Source organism: Notolabrus celidotus, chromosome 20 (genome assembly GCF_009762535.1).
Source record: "Notolabrus celidotus isolate fNotCel1 chromosome 20, fNotCel1.pri, whole genome shotgun sequence".
NCBI classification, from domain to species: domain Eukaryota; kingdom Metazoa; phylum Chordata; class Actinopteri; order Labriformes; family Labridae; genus Notolabrus; species Notolabrus celidotus.
In genome coordinates, this window is record NC_048291.1 from 23,386,790 (window position 1) to 23,407,189 (window position 20,400).

At 40.4% G+C, this 20,400-nt stretch overlaps 3 protein-coding genes across 5 annotated transcripts; 2 read left to right on the top strand and 1 right to left on the bottom strand.

The window, feature by feature from the left end:
• Positions 1–808: 808 nt before the first annotated feature.
• On the bottom strand, positions 809–4,701 carry nkiras2 (NFKB inhibitor interacting Ras-like 2). 2 transcript variants are annotated; one of them, XM_034711082.1, is made up of 4 exons: positions 4,204–4,701; positions 3,684–3,800; positions 2,520–2,761; positions 809–2,277 (listed from the first exon to the last, which is right to left on the bottom strand). In XM_034711082.1, the coding sequence occupies exons 2-4, from the start codon at positions 3,775–3,777 to the stop codon at positions 2,035–2,037; spliced, it is 579 nt and encodes a 192-aa protein (XP_034566973.1). In that variant the 5' UTR covers positions 3,778–3,800; positions 4,204–4,701; the 3' UTR covers positions 809–2,034. The 2 variants fall into 2 exon arrangements, with proteins under 2 accessions (XP_034566973.1, XP_034566974.1); XM_034711083.1 differs by lacking the exon at positions 4,204–4,701 and adding an exon at positions 3,975–4,101.
• Positions 4,229–14,434, top strand: dnajc7 (DnaJ (Hsp40) homolog, subfamily C, member 7). 2 transcript variants are annotated; one of them, XM_034711078.1, is made up of 14 exons: positions 4,229–4,353; positions 8,958–9,046; positions 9,165–9,289; positions 9,411–9,524; positions 9,776–9,850; positions 9,957–10,075; positions 10,496–10,649; positions 10,845–11,009; positions 11,972–12,063; positions 12,219–12,292; positions 12,388–12,534; positions 12,645–12,797; positions 12,935–13,006; positions 13,105–14,434. In XM_034711078.1, exons 1-14 carry the CDS (start codon positions 4,280–4,282, stop codon positions 13,140–13,142), a joined length of 1,491 nt encoding a protein of 496 aa, XP_034566969.1. In that variant the 5' UTR covers positions 4,229–4,279; the 3' UTR covers positions 13,143–14,434. The 2 variants fall into 2 exon arrangements, with proteins under 2 accessions (XP_034566969.1, XP_034566970.1); XM_034711079.1 differs by having other exon boundaries at positions 12,935–12,997.
• Positions 14,435–14,573: 139 nt separating this feature from the next.
• On the top strand, positions 14,574–19,930 carry ttc25 (tetratricopeptide repeat domain 25). Its single transcript, XM_034711081.1, has 11 exons — positions 14,574–14,784; positions 14,916–15,047; positions 17,558–17,711; positions 17,817–17,878; positions 18,026–18,176; positions 18,383–18,598; positions 18,684–18,891; positions 18,968–19,054; positions 19,186–19,382; positions 19,528–19,628; positions 19,718–19,930. Exons 1-11 carry the CDS (start codon positions 14,659–14,661, stop codon positions 19,751–19,753), a joined length of 1,470 nt encoding a protein of 489 aa, XP_034566972.1. The 5' UTR covers positions 14,574–14,658; the 3' UTR covers positions 19,754–19,930.
• Positions 19,931–20,400: the final 470 nt, after the last annotated feature.

The following is a 20,400-nucleotide window of genomic DNA, read 5'->3' on the forward strand; positions in this document are numbered from 1 at the left end:
GTTAGGTCAGACTTGATGTGACTTATAGGGTTGCAGTTCAAAGTGTGGCCACTGGAGGGCAGTAAACGCATAATCTTCAGTACACTCTAAAATATAAATGTGCTTTTATCAATAAGTCGTTTGATAAACAACCTGACAGTTTTATTTATTTATTGATTTATCACTGACACCAACAACCAGTATTTGACTTAATGTAACACAGGCGTTTACATGACCGCTTCTTTGTAGAGACAGACGGTTATCCCAGTGTCAACTTTGTAAACAATTTCAAGGTAATTGTTGCATGATTAATAAATGTATCATGTTTTTAAAAATGTCCTATTTTCCAACATTTTTCAGAATAACCTTTAAATTAAAGGTTACTGTCTCATATATGTTTGTAGACTGATATAGTTAATGGCTTGTGTGGCAAACACATTTATTGCTGAGATAAGATGCAAGAGAGCTTCTCGCTAGATTTTTATAGTATTTAGTGTCTTTTGCAGAGATCCAAAACATACATTTTTTTAAGTTTCCTACAAAATAAAACAGGATGAAAACATTTGGTTTGGGTTAGTGGACAGTCAGAGACATCTAACCACTAAACACACCATTAACTAAAGTTTTTTATCAGCTGTTTTAGGAGGGCTCAGTTTGAATTTGTCATTCTTTAAAAACTATAACTTACCCCTCACATTGAATGGTTGGAAGTTATACAGCCCCCAAATTGTCAGTGCATAGATTTCTGGTGTAGCGTTGACTACATTCTGTTAACACACTACGCTTCTGTAGTTTTTACTGTATTTGTTTTCCAAAAATAAGAACTCTGTTTAGGCACAGAAACAATCACTTTATTTGTTTACAAGTCATGCAAACAAAAATCAAGTGAATAATATTCGATGATATGCATACATAAAAGCTTTTTTACAACAAAAATAGTTTGCATGTACGATACACAAGTCTGATCAACTCTGGTACAAACTCTTGATACTCCAGACAATAACAACACATTTCCCTTTCAATAAAACAAACAACAAAAGCTGCTCATGCCTTTAAGAGTGTTGCACCCCTGAATAGCGATCAGATTTGATTTTGCCTCTTCAAAAAAAAAGAGAAAATAGGAAAAGACTCAGCCTTGACCTCATCAGACATGTATCTAAATATATGATGAGCTGTGTTGTTAAAGCCAGAACATTTGACTATAATGATTTATGTCTTCAATGTGTCATAACCAGAAAAAGTAGCACCTGAGCCAGCAGAAACAATGATTCATCAGAACATCTTTTATATCACATATGACATTTTAAAGCCTGTAAAGATATACAGTTGATATGTGTAGAAGGAATGTCAATCATTTACTTTCAGTAAAGAATATATAAAGTGTAACAAACAGGTTCAACAAACAGCAAAGTTACTGTACATATTATAATCATTGATGAATCAATAAAATCCCTTCACCTGTTGTAACTTTTAAAACATGTAAAGTCCAGCATTTGTGAGATGTAATCATCAGGTGACATGAGTGATGTCAGTCTGTGTGTACTCATAGTGTTCATGTCAATAAAACTATCCAGTGTTCATGTGGGCAGGTCCTGATTGATCTTTACTGTCAGCACTACGAGTCTGTTTCTTTAAAACTGACTGTTAAAGTTGAATCCAAGATCAGAATGCTGACGGTCAGTAGTTAAAGAACTTCACTGTCATGGTCCAACATGATAAAGTCAACAACAATACGTAACTGCAAAGAATATGGATGAAACCTTTGACGGTCATAAAAGTTAATACAAAGGGAATAACAAACAGAGACACCTTGTATTCTTCAGTGTGTAGCTGATGCACCAAGAGATCAGAACCCTCACTCAGTTATGATAAAGTTGTATCAAGTTCAGATGCTGCAGCAATACCAAAAACACTCTCTATAAATGTTTCCATACAATCATCCTGCTTTCTCTCCATAACCAACTCCTGCTACCTCAAACCTTCACTATATCAAAATAGGTTGTTCCCTCTCCTGTCGCCCTCTCTTTCCTCTACACAGCACCCGGCTCTGCTCATTTAGCTGTCTGTAGAACCGCTTCCCTTGTTCTTATTGCGACTGAGAGGGAAGGTGGACTTGCTCTGGGGCTGGGTCATTTTGCTGGCCAGATAGACGAAGGGTTCAATGAGTGTGCGCCGATCCACCACTGACACCTCCCACAGACGCACCTTCTCGTTCTTCGCCCAGTTCTGGGCTATGTTAGCATCGACTCTCCTCTCGTCCTGCCTGTCCAGCTTGTTCCCCAACACAACAATGGTCACCTGTGGATCAGAATGAATAGGTTAGTCCAACATCAGTGTTGTCTCTAGTTCACATCTAAGCGTTACTGCTGCTTGGGGCGTAAAGAGAATCCGAAGGAACGACATACAAATAAATATTCTAAAGATCTTATTCTAAAAATAGAAAAAAGGAACTAGATATTAATTGTGTTCTCTAGACCGACACCCTCTTTATCAACCCAGCTTATTGAAGAACCTCCTAAACATGACGATTAAGTCCTCACCTCTTTCTTGTCTCTGTGACGGTCAATTTCCTTCTTCAGGGCCTCCATCCGCTTGAAAGACTCTTTACTGTCAACGCTGTACACAAGTACAAAGCCATCGGCAAAGGTGAAGTAATGTCGAGGAAACTCGATCCCATCCCGAAGCCCACGGGTGTCATAGAAGCGCACCTGCTCTCGTGTGCCACGGTCAGTTTCTATGGAGCCAATGTAGATATCCTCCAGGGTCTCCATGGGCTCTGAACCTAAAAGGGGACACACAATTACAGACACACATGTTGTCACAAAAGTATATACTTTATACATGTAACTAAGAAGTTAAATATAAATTGTCAGATTTGTGCAAAAAAAGCCAGTAAAAAATAATTGTGTGCATTACATGAGCTCAAAATTACACAAGGAGTCTGGGTTACAAACCTTATCATGCATTCTCCTAATGAAATTGTTATTACTAGCAAGAAGGTGTATTTTGTTTCAATGGATGAAAGTCAAACCACCAACAGTAACACAGTGGTACAGAGAACTATACAAGCTTATACCAATGGAAAGCCTCTCTGCGAAGTTAAAAAGGAACAACAGATATATTTTTTTTTATTTGGCAACCAGTCTTAGTTTATTTACCTTGTGAAATTACAGACTTGTTACAAAATGGTGGAGTGCCTCCCAATTTAAACCTTATTTCATAAATAAGAATTGAATTTTCCTATCTCCTTTTCCTGCTTTTGGCTGGATGTTGTTTGCCCTCTCCTTCTCTTAGGAGGGTTTGTGGCATGGTGCCATATGTCTGTTGACCTCTTTACCAATGTGTGTTTTACTACTTAAGCAGCATATGCTATGAGATATTACTATCTGGTTGTGAGTCTCGATCTCGGGGCTGTCAGGTCATTATCTTCTTGTTTTGTTTTGTTGTAATGTTATTTTTTTGTTGATGTCCACTTTGAAAATTAATAAAATATATACAAATAAGCTCAAAATTACACAAAGAGTCTGGGCTACAAACCTTATCATGCATGCACCAGATAACAGTTTATTTAAATATATAAACAAACTGTAGTAAAAAGGAATTGTATGCATATGCTGGCATATTCATGCCCTCTCCTTTTTAAGAACAATTAATGATTCAGTTGTAATGCATTTGTTAAATACAGTGCACGGGATGAGAGATACCTGCAACATGATTGGCATACAGCAGTTGTTCCAGTACTGCTGTTTTACCCACTGCAGCCTGACCACACACGACCACTTTGCAGCTTTTTCCCATGACCCTCTCTCTGGTTTACGAATCTGTTTTTGGACGCAGAGATGAGAAACTATTGAGTCAACACTTTAAACTTCACAGTGCAATTACAACGCAACGCATTATGGAACACACAGGCTCTGATTGGCAGCAGTGTTTATAATTAATCTGATGTAGACAGCTGTTAGTTCATTACAATCACGAATAAATAGGAAGCTCACATGAAAAAATGAGGATGACAGCAATCATAGCTCAATGCTAACGTCTTTAGCTTAGCCTTAGCTTTCAGTTGAGATATCGATATAACAAAGAAGTTAATTAAAATGAATCTGGCTGACTTGAACACAAATGTCATCTTCAAAACTAAATACACTGAAAATGGTGACTAATTAATAAAGGTTTATTTGCTATGAGAGTAATTTTAACATGTAAGCAAACCGCTTTCCTTACCAGGCGGACTACTTCCTGTTTACAGTGTACGTCACTGCTGCAGTATGAGGCCCCGCCCACACCCGTCCACGGCAAAATGGCGATGGAGAACTGTGATGCTGTGAACATGGACCCTGATATGGACCTGCTCAGTGACGAAGAATTAGAAAGGTATGGCAATTTCGGGCGCTGTTGACAGTAGCTCTAACACACCTGTATCGAAGTGTTATACTGACATGTTTCCTCTAAGGCTCCTGGGGTGTTAAATTCATCATCGCATCAAACGGTACCCGCTCACTGTTTGGCTGAATTCTCCCCCTGGTTAGCGTTTAGCCTGCTCGTCCTTCACTTAGCTAGCTTCAAGATTTTGGGGGATTTTTTTGTCAGCTTTATTGAAAGATGTCGTTGGCCGTGAAGTTAAACTATGGGGTCAAAAAGAAATGCTTTCACATCACTATGACATTCCAAGTATGGTAACCCTCCTGGCTGGCACCCCTCACTCACTCACTCCCTGTGTGGTCGTGATGTAAAACATGAACGCTGTCCAAAAAAAGTCATGGCAGGAGCCCACAGCATGGTGTCATATATTCCTGGCTCAGCCCCCTGGCTGCTTCATAAAATAGCACCGTGTCTGATTGGAGTAGACACTCCTGCTCTGACTCTTTCTATGTTTAGTAACTCAGGCCAGGAAGCTCCCTGTTACACCCCCCTGTCAGTCACAGTTTTGGACATGCCCTCTTTTCCATCAGATTGAATGTGAGGCTCAGACTTAAAGCTACTGTTGGGAGGAATGGTGTAAAAAAAAAGTTGCTTTTTTTCTGCTGGGTTTAGAGAAAAGGTCATAATGCCCATCGATACTCATCGGTAAGTGGAGTAATTTGAGACTATTGCGAAATCTCTGCATTTTCCAATGACTTTCTATCAAGCACTGTTATTATTCCCCTCGTTCCCGTTATGACGGACCAATCATAGCTAGTCTCTGATCCTCTGTCCTGATTGGTTAAGGTACGGCGCCTACTACGTCCTCCGATAGGTTATGAGTAAGGTTGCAAAATTCTGGGAATTTTCAAAGTTGGAAACTTTCCATGGGAATAAACAGGAATAAACCAGGAATTTACTAAATTGAAGGTTGGCTCTTAAAGGTGATATGTCATGCAAAATCAACTTTTTAATGGTTCTCTACCTGAAATATGTTTCCCTGGCATGTCTACAAACCCCCCGAAAATGAAAAAAATCCATTCTGCCCCTGTTCTGATTTCTCCACCTTTCTGTAAATGTGTGTGAAACGAGCCGTTTCAGTTTTCAGTGTTTTTCATACGTCATAACGACATCCGGTCTGTAACGGTCTAAGTCAGAGCTCGGAGCTTGTTCAGCCCATAGACTGTATAAAATACAACTAAACCCCTCCTCCATTTTTCATTCCCTGCACACATGTGTGCTAACAAGGAGCTTAGGAGGGAGGCATGCTAGTTGTAAGGTGTCTTAATAAACACAAAGGTCGGTTTTACTCCCCACGTCTGCAGATTTGAAGATCTAGTGGATGATTTTTATTTTTCATGGAAAAGTTCTAGCGCTAGTTAGCATAGCCACATAGCTACAAGTTAGTAGCTGTGTACCAAGACACACGTCGACATGCTGACAAATAAAACAACAAGAAACACAAAATCTGTGACCAATGGTTCAGAAAGATCCCGCTGCAGGCGCCTCTCCGTCAGGATCAGATTCTGGATCAGACTCAGAGGGTTGAAGTAACGCGGGTCTGTGAGCAGCAGTGTATATTCAGCCAACATGTAAACATTAGATCAATGTGCTGGAGAGCCGAGGGAACATCCACTTCCCGAGGGGGCGTGGTCAGAGAGCTCATTCTCATTTAAAGGCACAGACACAGAAAACAGCCTGTTCTGAGCTGAACTTAAAGAGGGGTTTACAGGCATGCCAAAATCTGATTTCAAAGTAGGTTTTTTTAGCAATAAACTTTAAAGACATGTTTTGGGGACCTCTTAGACCAATATATTTTGATGAAAAAGAGCGTAATATGTCACCTTTAAGATAAGATAAGATAAGATACTCCTTTATTCGTCACACAACGGGGGAAATTCATGGAGTTACAGCAGCAAACAAGAAGGTGTACAGTACAAGAATTTCAACAAGAATATATATAGAAAAAAAATGTTCATCAAAGATGACAGCTTGGCCATAATTCTCCTGTCAGCCACCACCTCCACAGGGTCCAGGACTGAGCTGGCCTTCTTCCCCAGTTAGTTCAGTCTTGCTCTCCTGTATCCTGTCCGCCCACAGCAGGTGAAATCCTTCCAATGTGGCGTTCGTGTCCGGTGCTAGCTCTGTTAGCATGATGCTACTCTGCCAGTATTCCCTCTGGTGCTGGGTTAGCTCGTTCACCTTATCTCTTAATAGGGAACTTAAATATAGTTGGGGAAAATATATTGTAGCATAATCCTGACTAAAACAACCAGATTTCATGCAAGTACAGTTGAATATGCTATTCCTCAATCACATGCACATAGCACACTGCTTACTGCAGGGCTATTGAGACCACGCCCCCTACATGCACTGTGCATTCCTCCATCCAGTTTGCCAACTTAGTGACTTTGTCGCTATATTCAACGAGTTTTCAGACCCCTCTAGTGACTCTTTTTCAAAAAAGCGACAAGTGACAAATCTAGCCACTTGTTCTAGTGTGTTAATGGAGACTTTTGGAAACCTACGTGTAAGCATGTATTGTTCTGAGTCCCTCCGAGCTGCATTCAGAGCAGGAGGCGTTCATCCCTCAGCATCCAGACTGCAAATGTATCAGGCATGTACGAAGACACCGCTGGCTGATCCCGCCCTATGTCTCTTTTTGTTCCATTCAGATAGTTAATGTAGGTTGTATACAATAAACATCTTGCACATGTTATGGTTGGAAAATGTAATGTTTAAGTATAGTTATATTTAGGGTGATTTTTAACCTCTTTTTGTCTCCCCCTCAACATTACACGTCTCTCTTGCAGCGTCCATTATAATTCAGATTATGCAAATTAAGTGATGACGTCATTTAGCGACTTCTAGCGACTTTTAGGACAGCCATTAGCTACTTCTTCAATGAGGAGTTGGCAACACTGCCTCCATCACGTGCACAGATTACTTTTAGAATCCTGCTGAGGCAAGGCTTGAGAAGCTTGAGGGAGGAACCTCTTTTATTTGCATGTTGAATGGGACTTTGTTGGAGGGAGAGGTGCTCTTTCCATTTAACATTTTGAATGGGACTTTGTTGGGATTGCATTTTTGTTAATTTTGGAATGGGTTGGGTCGGTGAGATGAGTAATATTTAACTCAACATTCATGTTTTTGTTCTTCAATAAAATAATTGATTTTTCAATAAAATATTTAACACTTAATAAAGTTCTACTTACAAATAAAACTGTCTAAAACTGTATAATTTTGGATGGATGTCTGCTTATAACAAAACAAATATTGAGTATTGGATTTGATACCTTTCCATTGAATTACCCTCAATTCCCACTTAATTCCCATAAATTCCCATGGAAAGTTTCCAATTTGGAATATTTCCAAAATTCCCAAGCTTAACTTCTTATGGAAATTTACCAGAAACTTTCCAACCCTTTTGCAACCCTAGTTATGAGTCCGGCACTATCATGACTGCACACGCCGATCTGTGTTGGGGGGCTAAGGGGAAATCTGGTTGGGAAGGATAGTGTTGACATTAGGGATGTACATTTGAAGTATTTTCCGTGATCGATTTTTGGAAATGCTAACGATCAATTATCGATTAATTGATAAGAAAAAACATTATTATTCTTACGTCAAAAACGATGCCAAATAGGTTGTTTTCCTCCTAAATTGTATTTTCTACAGCAACAAAATGCATATAACTGACGGGATTGAATACGGGCACACGTTTGACACGCAGAATATCAATGATCAGGCTCATTAAAATATTCTCCGCGGACATAATCTTATAAAGTGAAGGCTCATAATACTAACAGAAAAGTACTCAGACTCACAGTGTCCAGTTTTCCGTCTACTCGTTCTTATTGAGAAAAATAAACATGTGTATTCAATCAGGTGTCAGCCGGGAGCGCAACCGGGTCATAATCAGTCCCGCTGGAGAAAAGCCCAGACGGATCTGATGTTGCTGGTCTGTAAACGTAGCGTACCAGAATTTCCCACCGGTCTTTTGCCTTCGTATCCAAAGGTGGAAATATCCTGTTTAAAGTTGTCAACCTTCGTGTCCGTGTTGTTGTTGGCAGCAGTTTTGTATTGATCCTCTTTTAAAAAGCGCACAGGGAGACCTGACGCACAGCCGCAGCCGCCAGCTGAGCGTCTCCGCTGTGCGCAACACCTTTAACTGCTGATTCACATCGAAACATGCTTTAAACTTAAAACACCTCCCTGATAGATGAGTGTAATATACGACCACATGATGTTTGTTCCACGTGACGGAAAATTGATAACAAAAATGTGTGTTTCGAGTAATTTCTTAACAATCAATTAATCGATAATCGATTAATTGTGGTCATCCCTAGTTGACATTCAAAGTCCCTCTCTCTGAACAGATGTTTACTCTGTGACTACCAACAGCAGCTTTAATGATCTTACAGTGAATCAAGTTTGCCATTGAGTAGTCTAAGTGTGTAAAATAAAAGCAGCCTGTTGCCTTTCTGTGACTTTACAATTACTGTCATATCCTTTCTTAAATCTATTTCTTGTCTACTGAGCTGCTGCGTTCAACCTTTGCTCTTTCTGCCCACCAGGGAGGCTGAAGGCTTCAAAGAACAAGGCAATGCCTTTTATATCAAGAAGGACTACGCTGAAGCGTTCAATTACTACACCAAGGCCATAGGTAGTCACCCCGAAAGAGTTTTGGTGTCTTCCTGTGATTTAAAGGTTGTTTTTGTGTCTGATAAGGATTGAAAATTTAAATTCTGTCCATCCTTAACCTCTGTTTTCTGTTTTTACAGACATGTGTCCAAAGAATGCAAGCTACTATGGAAACCGGGCAGCCACGCTTATGATGTTATGTCGGTACAGAGAGGGTTTAGAAGACTCCCAGCAAGCGGTCAGACTAGATAACAGCTTCATGAAGGTAGGTCATGGCAAACAAAACAATGTCTTCTATTACAGGGACAACCCAAGCAATTGGTTACTCATGCAGTTTATTATAGGCTAAGCATGCACAACCTTAATCTCTGACCTTTAATACTCAGGGCCACCTGCGAGAGGGCAAGTGCCACCTTTCCCTCGGCAATGCTATGGCTGCCAGTCGTTGTTTCCAGAGGGTTCTCGAGCTGGAGTCTGACAACAGCCAAGCCCAGCAGGAGGTGAGATAGCCTCACTCTGACAAAGAGTGATCTGACAGCATGGACATGATTATCCACTATCAGATTAGCTTGATCCAAATTAGGTGAAAAGATCTGAGCGCTTTAAGAGGAGATCAGCTGAAGTCACTGCTAATTCCATATGAGGTTATTCATAGAGGCCTTGTGTTTATGTTATAATCATTACAACTGAAACAGAGGAGGATTTAAATGACTAATACATTGTCTCTCCACACCTCCTTTTCCTTTCTCAGCTGAAGAATGCAGAATCAATCCTTGAATACGAGAGGATGGCAGAGATTGGATTTGACAAGAGAGACTTTAGGATGGTGAGCTACACAGCAGTTCTACTTTGTGCTTCATTTTCTGACTTTGTGGTGTTTCTTACTAGGTCTGTGAATCAGCAGACCTCACGTGTGCTGTGGTTGTCCCCAGGTTGTTTTTTGTATGGATCGTGCCTTGGAGTCAGCCGCAGCCTGTCACAGGTTCAAGATATTGAAAGCAGAGTGCTTAGCTCTGCTAGGACGCTACCCTGAGGCCCAGTCTGTTGCCAGGTAGGAAGTGAAAAATGTGTCGATTAACTTAGATTTTAACATCATTGGAATTTGTCAAAATGAGTGAGAGGTGTAAACGGAGAGAGAAACACAGGCAGAGACAGAGTGAGTTAATTTAAGCACTCAGTTCACCTGTGTGTGTGTGTGTGTGTGTGTGTGTGTGTGTGGGCTGCAGAGAGTGGCAAAGTGGGCTGCCAAATATATTTTTGCTTCCACTTTCTTTTATTCTCGACTGTTTTTATTAGTCCATGATTAATCGTATTGACATTTTCATTGTTTAGATGAGTTAAACAAAGCGTAGTGTTTTGACAGGGCTTCAGGAAATCAAGTCCAGCCCAACATCATCCTCTCACAGACTTTTGGTGCTCTGTCCTGAAGTTGCTTGTTTGGCATTAACATGAACTATCTGCTCCTGTTAAGTGATATCCTGCGAATGGACTCCACCAATGCAGACGCCCTGTATGTGCGTGGGCTCTGCCTGTACTACGAGGACTGCATTGACAAGGCGGTGCAGTTCTTCATCCAGGCCCTGCGTATGGCTCCTGACCATGAAAAGGCTCGGCTTGCGTGCAGAGTGAGTACCTCACTGTACAAGTATGTCTGAATGGAGGCTTTGTCCTCCAGTGGTAGTTGTAAAATGAAATAGAAATAAAATATAATACAGTGTTGTGGTGTTGTCTCCCCCATTTTGAGTCTCTTTAATCCAGCTGTTAAGGCAGGCCGAGGTTCCTCTCATGGGTTTCCTAATTCCTACTCATTGTCTTCCCAGAATGCCAAAGCACTGAAAGCGAAGAAGGAGGAAGGGAACAAGTCCTTCAAGGAAGGAAACTTTGATGCAGCCTATGAGCTGTACTCTGAGGCACTAACAATAGACCCCAACAACATCAAGACCAACGCCAAGCTGTTCTGTAACAGGGCCACTGTTGGATCCAAGGTGAGCATGTGCAGAAGAGAAACGTCAACAAATGAACATCCTATGTGACTATTTGCAAAAAGATCCTCGGTGTAAATATGATGCATCTTGAGTTGACATCAAGCGACAACCTCAGGTCTAAAAATATGAGTCCAATGCGGAAGTGCTAAAAACTGCAGTTCATCAAGGATCTGCTTGAGGCCGGTTCCAGAAGTACCGGAAACCACATATACACCAATTCAAAAAGGCGATCTTTACAGCAGAATTAAACATGTTTACAGCCTGGTTCAAAAGCCCAGTGTAGTCTGGATAGCTCATTTCTCGATCGGCACACATTGTACCGGGGTGATTTTTTTTCTAACTTGGCAATTTCAAAGATACTGAGATTACGAGTCTTCCAATGAGAGGCACAGGTGACTTGATTGACAGGCGGGAACACTGTAGCCGTTGGCTAGGAGGCTCAAAGCCCGCCTCTTTACGTCACAATCGCTCAATATGGCTCCCGCCGACGATTGGCTTCAAAACAGAGCTTCAGAAACAGAACATACAGTCTATGGTTGACGTATTGAAAATTTTTATATTTTTTTGCACATATGAATGAAGCTAATTTATCATTAAAAGACAAGGCAATAAATCTGCCAAAATACAGAGAAGAAGAAAGGAAAGGTTACTGGAAACAATGAATTCAACATCATGAAGCACAAAGATAGTCTTGATAATTTTAGATCATTCCTCAGCTTGTTGTCTAATAATAATAATAATTAACTTAAAGACAGGTATTGTACACACACACACTCACTCAGACACCTCACTTAGTAATTCCTAAGTCAGCATACACAGCCTGGTAAAAGTGCTTCGTCTGTACCTCTGACAGTGTACAGTTTTTGATATCTCCCCCCATGCTGTTCTTTCTACTGCCATGTCAGGAGCTTCAGGCCTCGACTCGTCTCTCTCTCTGACCTTTTTTTCTTTTTCTTTGAAAGCTGAAGAAACTAGAACAGGCCATTGAAGACTGCACAAAGGCCATTAAACTGGATGAGACTTACATCAAGGCCTATTTGAGGAGAGCGCAGTGGTAAGTCCCGGTTATCCAGCTCGGTTCTTAACATAGATAGTTGGACACCTTGTATTTTGGTGAGTTGAAATAGTGATTACTATCATCTGTGAATATGATGCATTGGTAGACCTGGATTAAGAGACAAATACAAACATGTGCTTTCTGTGCTGCAGCTTCATGGACACAGAGCTGTATGAAGAGGCAGTGCGGGACTATGAGAAGGTTTACCAGACAGAGAAGACAAAAGGTGAGAAGTGCAGTCTTGTGCTGTGGCTCTTACAAATATTTCACCCTATATTCTGTTTAAAGTGTGAATAACTTTGTATGTTTTGTATTCCCTAGAACACAAGCACCTCCTGAAAAACGCCCAGCTGGAGTTGAAGAAAAGCAAGCGGAAAGATTACTACAAAGTGCTCGGAGTGGACAAGAACGCCACAGAAGAGGAGATCAAGAAAGCTTACCGCAAACGCGCACTTCTACATCATCCAGGTGACGAGATAATAACTGTGTCAGTCTACATAATTATATGTACAGCTGTCCTTCAGTCCAAATAAATCCTGTGGTGTTCTGTGTTTTGTTCTCCTCCCTTTTGCCTTCAGACCGTCACAGCAGCTCCAGTCCTGAGGTTCAAAAGGAAGAGGAGAAGAAGTTTAAGGAGGTGGGCGAGGCGTTCAGCGTACTCTCAGACGCAAAGAAGAAGGCTCGCTACGACAGCGGTCAGGATCTTGAGGATGATGGCATGAACATGGGAGGTGAGCACATGGGCAAGCCTTGGGGTGGGAAGTCTTCAGGGTGAAAGTATATGACATGTCTAAGCCTGTTTAATGTGACAGGCATGGCTTTAAAGTGTTCTATGTTAACAGTGATTCTTATTTTCTGTCTTCACCAGATTTTGATGCCAACAACATATTCAAGGCCTTCTTTGGAGGCCCTGGAGGCTTCAGCTTTGAAGGTAACAAATGTATGGACAAACTTCCCATTTTTTCTATCAGATATTTGAAAAACATCCACTCTTGGTGAATAAATTGGTTATTGATTTGTATTTTTTTTCCTTTTCAGCATCTGGACCAGGAAATTTCTTCTTCCAGTTTGGTTAATTTGAGGACTTATCTTCCTAAAAGTTACAACATCAGGACTTTTCAACAATGTCAACCCCCTGACCCACCATCCATATTTAATGACTGACTGATTGCAAGTCAGACTTGTCTATGCCATTGACTGAATGAATGCAACCCAATGACCACACGCAGCAAATCTCACATAGCTATGGCACCAAGACGGCTCTGAGTTGATAGCGGTTACTGGTTTTGGTTTTGGTTTTCTTCTTTGCAGGATTAAACAAACTACCGAAAGTCGGTAATGGCTAACAACTGCTCCAAATTTCCTCTTCTGTTTGAGATAGGAGAGATTGTGCAGCTATTGCATCAGAGCTTATAGGGATCCATGCAGGAAGTGACATCCTGGGAAGCTCTTGAGATGCAAATTCAGCAACCTGTTACCCAGCTTGTCTCAACTTGATGCTGAGGAGGTTTTTCTCTGCATGAAAGTTGGTCACTTGCTTAATGATTTCTGAAGAAAATCACTCAGCAAGCAGCTTCCCACTCATTCTGAAGAATCTATCAGACCGGCTGCTATGAATTAGCATTGCACACTACAACCTTAAAAGTTAGCCAGTAGGATGATTTTTAATTTACAGTTAAAACCTAAACCTACACGATCAGTCCGGCTGAAGCACATGAGAAAGACGTCAGTGGAGACTGCTGTGCTGGCTTTAACGTCAGCCGAATCCACTTTCCTCTTATTGTCACAAGTTTTATGTTTGATGTTGCCATTCACGGATTGCTGCATTGTACATTTTACTGGAATGTAAAGTGTTGATTTGTGATGATAGTTAAATATTTTTGTCCATTTTTTTTATTTTGATATGTATTTTTATTGTACATTTGCTGTCTGATAGAACTGTCGGTCTGAGATGAGGACACTTTTCTGTCATGAAAAGGTTATGAAGGAAGAGGCGCTGACACAGATTAAGGGAGGTCATTTGTTTTTTTGCACAGAAGCAGATATACTAAGCGTGTGTGTGACTGTGATTCCAGCAGTCTAATTTTATTCAATGCAACAGATGGACAAATGAAGAGAAACAAAGTGGACACATGATACGTGTTGGCTTGTTAACAAAGAAGGTGAAGCACTGTGCGATGATGAAAACTTTAAATGTTCTGTTACTTCTTGATGAGAGTTGTTCTCCGTGCACTTATAATGAAGAAAGGAGAAGTGTCCTCATCTTTTTGCTCATCGTTTTTAACCTTCTGGTGAAACATCTTCTCTTTACCCCTGAAAAGTACCAGCCCTGTCAATAAAGTTGACCTCCTCTGGGTTTCCCCTTAAACTGTTCGTGTGCTGTTTCTGTTGAATAATGTCAGCATGAGAGAAAAATTATAAAAACTTTCCCAAATGTTGTTTTTATGAGTAGATATAGGATACGACCAGAGGGGGGCGCTGTTTCTCACTCATGGTTTGTTAGTGTGGTTGCTATGATACCAGCAGACTGAAGAAGCTCGTTTCTTTGAGTTAAACTCTTAAAACAGTTTAAGAAGTAAAGTTTGATTAAAAATGTCGGACACCACCATGGACCAGGAAAGTGAAAAGTCAAAGGGTGTTTTCTCCACATTAGTGGCTGTTGGAGATTCCTTGTACCTTAAAGGAGTGAATAACAAAGCTATAGACAGTTACACCACGGTGAGTTCAGCGCTTCAGTCACCTCTGCGTAATGCCTTCACTGAAGTTTATTATCCCATGGTGATAAAACAGAACATATTTCAATATGTTGCTGATGCATGTAGAAATGTTCTACTTTGGCTCTTTTGCAGGCACTGTCCATAAAGCCCGATGATAAGACATGCTTGGTGGGTCGATCCAAATGTTACCTGAAGATGGGACAGTTTGGAAACGCTTTGTCTGACGCAGAGGCTTCACTTCAAGAAGACAAGACATTTTTTAAGGTATATAACAAGTTACAAAAATGTTGGTGACACTGCTCAGAATTAAAATAAATTCCTTGTCTTACTAAATAATTCTTACTAATATAAAAAATATATAATATAGAGCCTCTGATTTGATTGCAGTGGTGGACAAAGTACACAGCTTCATTACTTAAGTCAAAGTATAGATACTCCTGATCAAATATTATCAATACAAGTGAAAGTTGCTTTGTCAGATTATTACTTGAGTTAAACGCCTGAAGTAGGGGAGAACGGGGTCGGTTGTCACACGGGTTGGTTGGCACCAGGGGCGTTGCTAGCTATAAAGCTCTACTTGGGCACAGGGCCCTTACTATTTCCCCTTCCTCACGCACGCACGCACACGCACACACACATACACTTTTTATGGGCAGGTGTTTTTTGTGCCCTCTAAAGAGATCCAGGGCTTTTTGAAACCAGTGCTCACAAATGTGTCATGTTTCATGTGTTTACCAAACATCCTACATGAGAAACAAAAAGCTGCATCTCTATTTACAGAATATTATAACCAGGGAAAGCTTTCAAATCATTGTGAATTTAATGATGATTTCTTTTAACCCAAAGCAGTGCTGGGGATAGTGGGACTTCACTTGTTTAGGAATTAATGAATGTATGGGAAACACTGCGGTGGATGCAACACATTAACAACTGCGCCTTAAGTCTTTTCCTTTACTTCCCATGGCCAGTCCGCCCCTGATACTGGGGCACAGCTCATTTATACTGAGGCATATGCCCCAGTAAAGGGGGTCTGGCGACGCCCCTGGTTGACACTCGTTATATCTCGCCACCAGAGGACACTATCGCTCAAATTGGGGTATGGACATTTCCAGAATTAGGATCAAAGCTCACCTACATAGTCTTCTCTGGAGTAAGACAGCTGAACTTGAGGTGAGACGACTTTGTGTGTTTTTCATGTCAAATATAGAAATATTCAGCTCCTCAGTATTTTTCTTCTAGGCTTTTAAACGATGGGTTTATAGCAAAACAAGTGTTACCCTTACAAAGTGTGAGGGGAAAGCTATAGTTTAGATTTTTATTAAGTAGCTAAGTAGTTGTTAGATGGTTGTTAGCCTTGATGCTAGCAAACAATTCCAGTTGGGGTTGGTTGTCACATGTAACAACCTGAGCCCCTATGTTGGCAAAATCATGCATGGTGAAATGAGTTGGAGTGCACAGACCCTACATTTGCCATCACTGTAACTCAGGCAGTGACTGCATGTAGCCTAGTTGAGTAGACCTTTATTGTTGGGCCTATTTGTTTTGTTCTTTATGTTGTTTTATAGGCTGGCCTAAAGATGTGTTTCCTGTTCATGCATTAAGTTATGTAGGCCTATCACCTGTCAATTAAATTAAACTTTCAAATTTAGTTCTGCCTTCTTGCCTTTTTTAAAAGATTTTTCCCATTGAAATACCATTGTGTCAACCAACCCCATAGTGTGTGACAACCTACCCCATAGTGTGTGACAACCAACCCCATAGAGTGTGACAACCATCCCCGTGATGGGGTTGACTGTCACAATGTGTCTGAGTGTCTTTGATAGTTAATTGCCTCTTTGTTACATTGAGTTGGAAAAGGTGAGGGATACACATTTCAAGCCAACACCTTAAGCTTCAATTTAATGTAGGAATGACTATTGAAAGATGTTTTGATGATGAGCAATCATCAAAACAGTAAAAAGTGTGACAACCAACCCCGTTCTCCCCTACTTGCTTTTAAAAATACTTAAGTATTCAAAGTACTTCTTAAAAAATATTAAAACATTGTATTTTCACAATACATAAATACAGGCAAGAATACATAGGAGTACATTCTGTTACATTCTGTTTATTTAGAAACCATTACTTGAAATCTCTAAAAACTATACCATGGAATAGAAACAGAAACTAAGTTACTCCAAGCACAGACAACTTAGTTTGAAATGTTCATCTGGAATGAAACATGTTAAGTAGCTCAACACGCTTTCTCAGGTTGGACAGTGAATTTTTGTACGTTTGAGCAGAGTGGAACATTTCAAACAATAGGTATCATTCTTCATTTCAAAAACCTCCAACACGGGCTGAAGATATGGCCATGAGTGCTCAGGAGGAGAATTATAGCCATCATTACCACCTCTAAATGAACTGCCTGATCTGAGTGAAGTTTGCTCTGTGTTTGCTCCCCGTGGAGACGCACAACATACAGGTATGGCTAAACAACCAAACTGAACTACACAAACACATTTTACTGTCTTTGGGATCAGATTTCAGAAAAGAGAAAGAAATTCATGAGCTGACTTCAAAGCAGAAGTAGTGAGTAACTAGAGCACTGATATTAATGTAGTGGAGTAATAAGTACAATAATTGTCTTCTGAATGTAGTGGAGTAAAAGTAATAAGTTCCCCCCAAAAATAATACACAAGTTAAGTACAGATACTCAAAAAATGTACTTAAGTACAGTATTCAAGTAAATTTACTCTGTCACTGTCCACCACTGTTTGATTGTGACCTCTCAGGGATTGTACCAGAAGGCAGAGGCCTTGTACTACTTGGGGGAGTTTGAATTCGCACTGGTATTTTACCACAGAGGACAGAAGCTACGTCCCCTAATGCAAGAGTTCAAACTGGGGATTCAGAAAGCAGAAGCAGCTATAGAAAATTCTGTTGGCAGTAAGTATATAAATCTAATATTATATTTACACTTGAGTCCAAGCAAATTAAAACCCTCCTAACAGTTCAACTCTTCACAATCTGTTGTTCTCTGGTGTCCTCCAGGCCCTTTATCTGTAACGCTGGAAATAAAAGGAGACCTAACATTTTTCCAAAAAGATGAAGAGGTGAGTTTATATACATTACAGTGTTAAACAGGAGTGTTATATTCTAATGGAGGTATACAACATTCAAGATTTTGCAGTCATCTTAATTTCAACTCAAGCCACCATCTGATGTTTGATATTATGTTTCTGATTGGCTGACCTGCAAAGAGGGAACAGCCGATCACTGCTATTCAGCACCTGACCAAGGGGAAAAAACAGCAAACCCAGAAAATCCCTAAGAGTGAGAAGACAACCAAACAACTGCTGGGAGAGTTTTACAGTGACAGGAAATTTCTGGAGAACCTGCTTGATAATAAAGGTAATGTGCTACTTCACTTTTTTCAAAGTTCCCTATGCTTTTGTTTCTCTGTATCTTTCATTCACTTGTAGATTTAGAACAGAAACCATTTTCTTGCCTCTCTGTTTACTGCCTTTCTTTTTTACATGTTTACATAGGCTTCAACATTGTGTTTTCCCTCTTCCTGACTCACTGTGTATTCTTAACCGTTGAAAAATGACCCACAGACTTGTCGAAAGGTAAGACAAAGGGCGGAGAACGAGTGCAAGACGTCATTCAAAGCTGTCTCTCATCCCTTGACACTTGCACTAAGTTCTTAAGTAAGGAGAAACCGATTAGTGCATCAGGAAGGAAGCATCAGATGAAACATAACAGGCCCTATCATAGCCCTCTATCTGACCCGGCTCAGTTTCTGTTGAAGAGCCTGGATGAGATCGATGCAGGTAAGGCAGACCTCTGGCTGAACTCATCACTTGTTTTTTTTATTCTAGCCTTAAAGATGCTCACTGGATGTTTTTTTTGTCATAGAGTTGACATCTGGAAATGCAGAGGGTAGTCTCAGGAAGGCGTTCGAAGTAATGAAGACTGTGCAGGCATGGTCTGAGAAAGATGTGCCCAAAAAGAAAGAGGTTTTGGGAAGCCTGCACAGTTGCATTGGAAATGCTTTGACAGAACTGGGAGATATAGACAAAGCGATGGAGCATCATCAAAAAGACCTGGAGCTGTCCACACAGTGGTAAGAATGAAGAGGATAGGGTGAATGCATTTTTAGAGTAATAGATGAAGTGTTCAGTAATCTCTCTTTTCAACAGTAATCTCCCAGATGCAATGTCACGGGCTCTGGACAACATAGGGGGGCTTTATGCTCAGGTTGGACAGTACACACAGGCCATTGAGTTGTAAGTAAATAATGAGGAAATGGCTGCAATTATGTTATGGTTGTCCCGTGTAGTCTCACTTCTCATCACGAGCTTTGGCTTATTTGTGATTGGCTGATGCCGGTTCCTCTCCCTGTTTGTTTTCTGTTCAGCTGGGAGAAGAAGATCCCCCTGGTCTGTGGTGGTTTGGAGAAGTCCTGGTTGTTCCATGAGATCGGTTGGTGTCACCTGGAGCTCGATCACCACAAAGAATCCAGAGACTATGGCGTCCGTTCTCTCGCTGCAGCTGATGAGATTGCTGATTGGAAATGGCAGATTAATGCCAGTGTTTTGGTGGCACAATCAGAATGTAATCATATATCCTAGATTGATTGAAGAAAATGATGAATTATAACTGATCTGGTCAGTTTATTGGTGTGATACTTCTGAGAACGTTTGAGCACTGCTGCTGTAACAGTTTCGACTTTGTCCACTTTCTTTCTGTTACACTTCAGTGAAACTCGGAAACTTTCAATCCTGTGTCTCACACTTCGAGAGAGCCTTGACACTGGCCAAACTGGAAGAGGATCACTCTGCCACGAGTGCCATTCAGAAGGTTCCATCATGTTTTATTAATTTCTTCCCTGAGGAATTGGCTTCTAAGAAAACATTTTTGATTAATGGTATTTTTAATTCTGGTTTCAGGCGCTTGATGAAGCGAAGCAGCATCTACAGCAGTGAGGACGTCCTGCACAAAACCACGATCATTAAATTTAAGTTAACAGAATAAAAGATGAAAGTCTACTCCTTCAACAATAAGCATTTTAAATAGTTTTTTTTCACATATAGAGGTGCTACAAATGTGTGATTGTGACATTTATCTTAGGCTCACAGTAACAATAAAAAAATACACCCTGATGTAGTCTAGTATGGAGTCTTGTTTTTTTTACTTAAACTGGAGCGTTTGGACAATTCATTCTAATTACATTTTTTACACTCAAATTTTAATTTCTCTGCTCCTAAGTTGATGTAAATAATCAATAAATGATAGACTTATTTTCCCCTTTAAATCAGATGATGTATAAGACACAGTTAATGCTTATAAGCTTGCAGCACAGATGCATGTTTTTCATTGTAATCGCCTGAAGGTAAAGATATAAACCGTCCACTATGAAACACATTACAAGGATAGACACAAGATCGCCGGGTGATTCACTATGAGATCATACCGTGAATTTCACATCAGAGGCATTAGTCTCAGAGTATTATGGACAGTGGTGAATTGTTCAAATAAGTTCACTTTTCCCTGAACAGTAAAAATATGTATGAAGGGATCTGTCTTACGTCATTGCAGAATAACCTTTGAACAACAAATGCTACTATTTTCA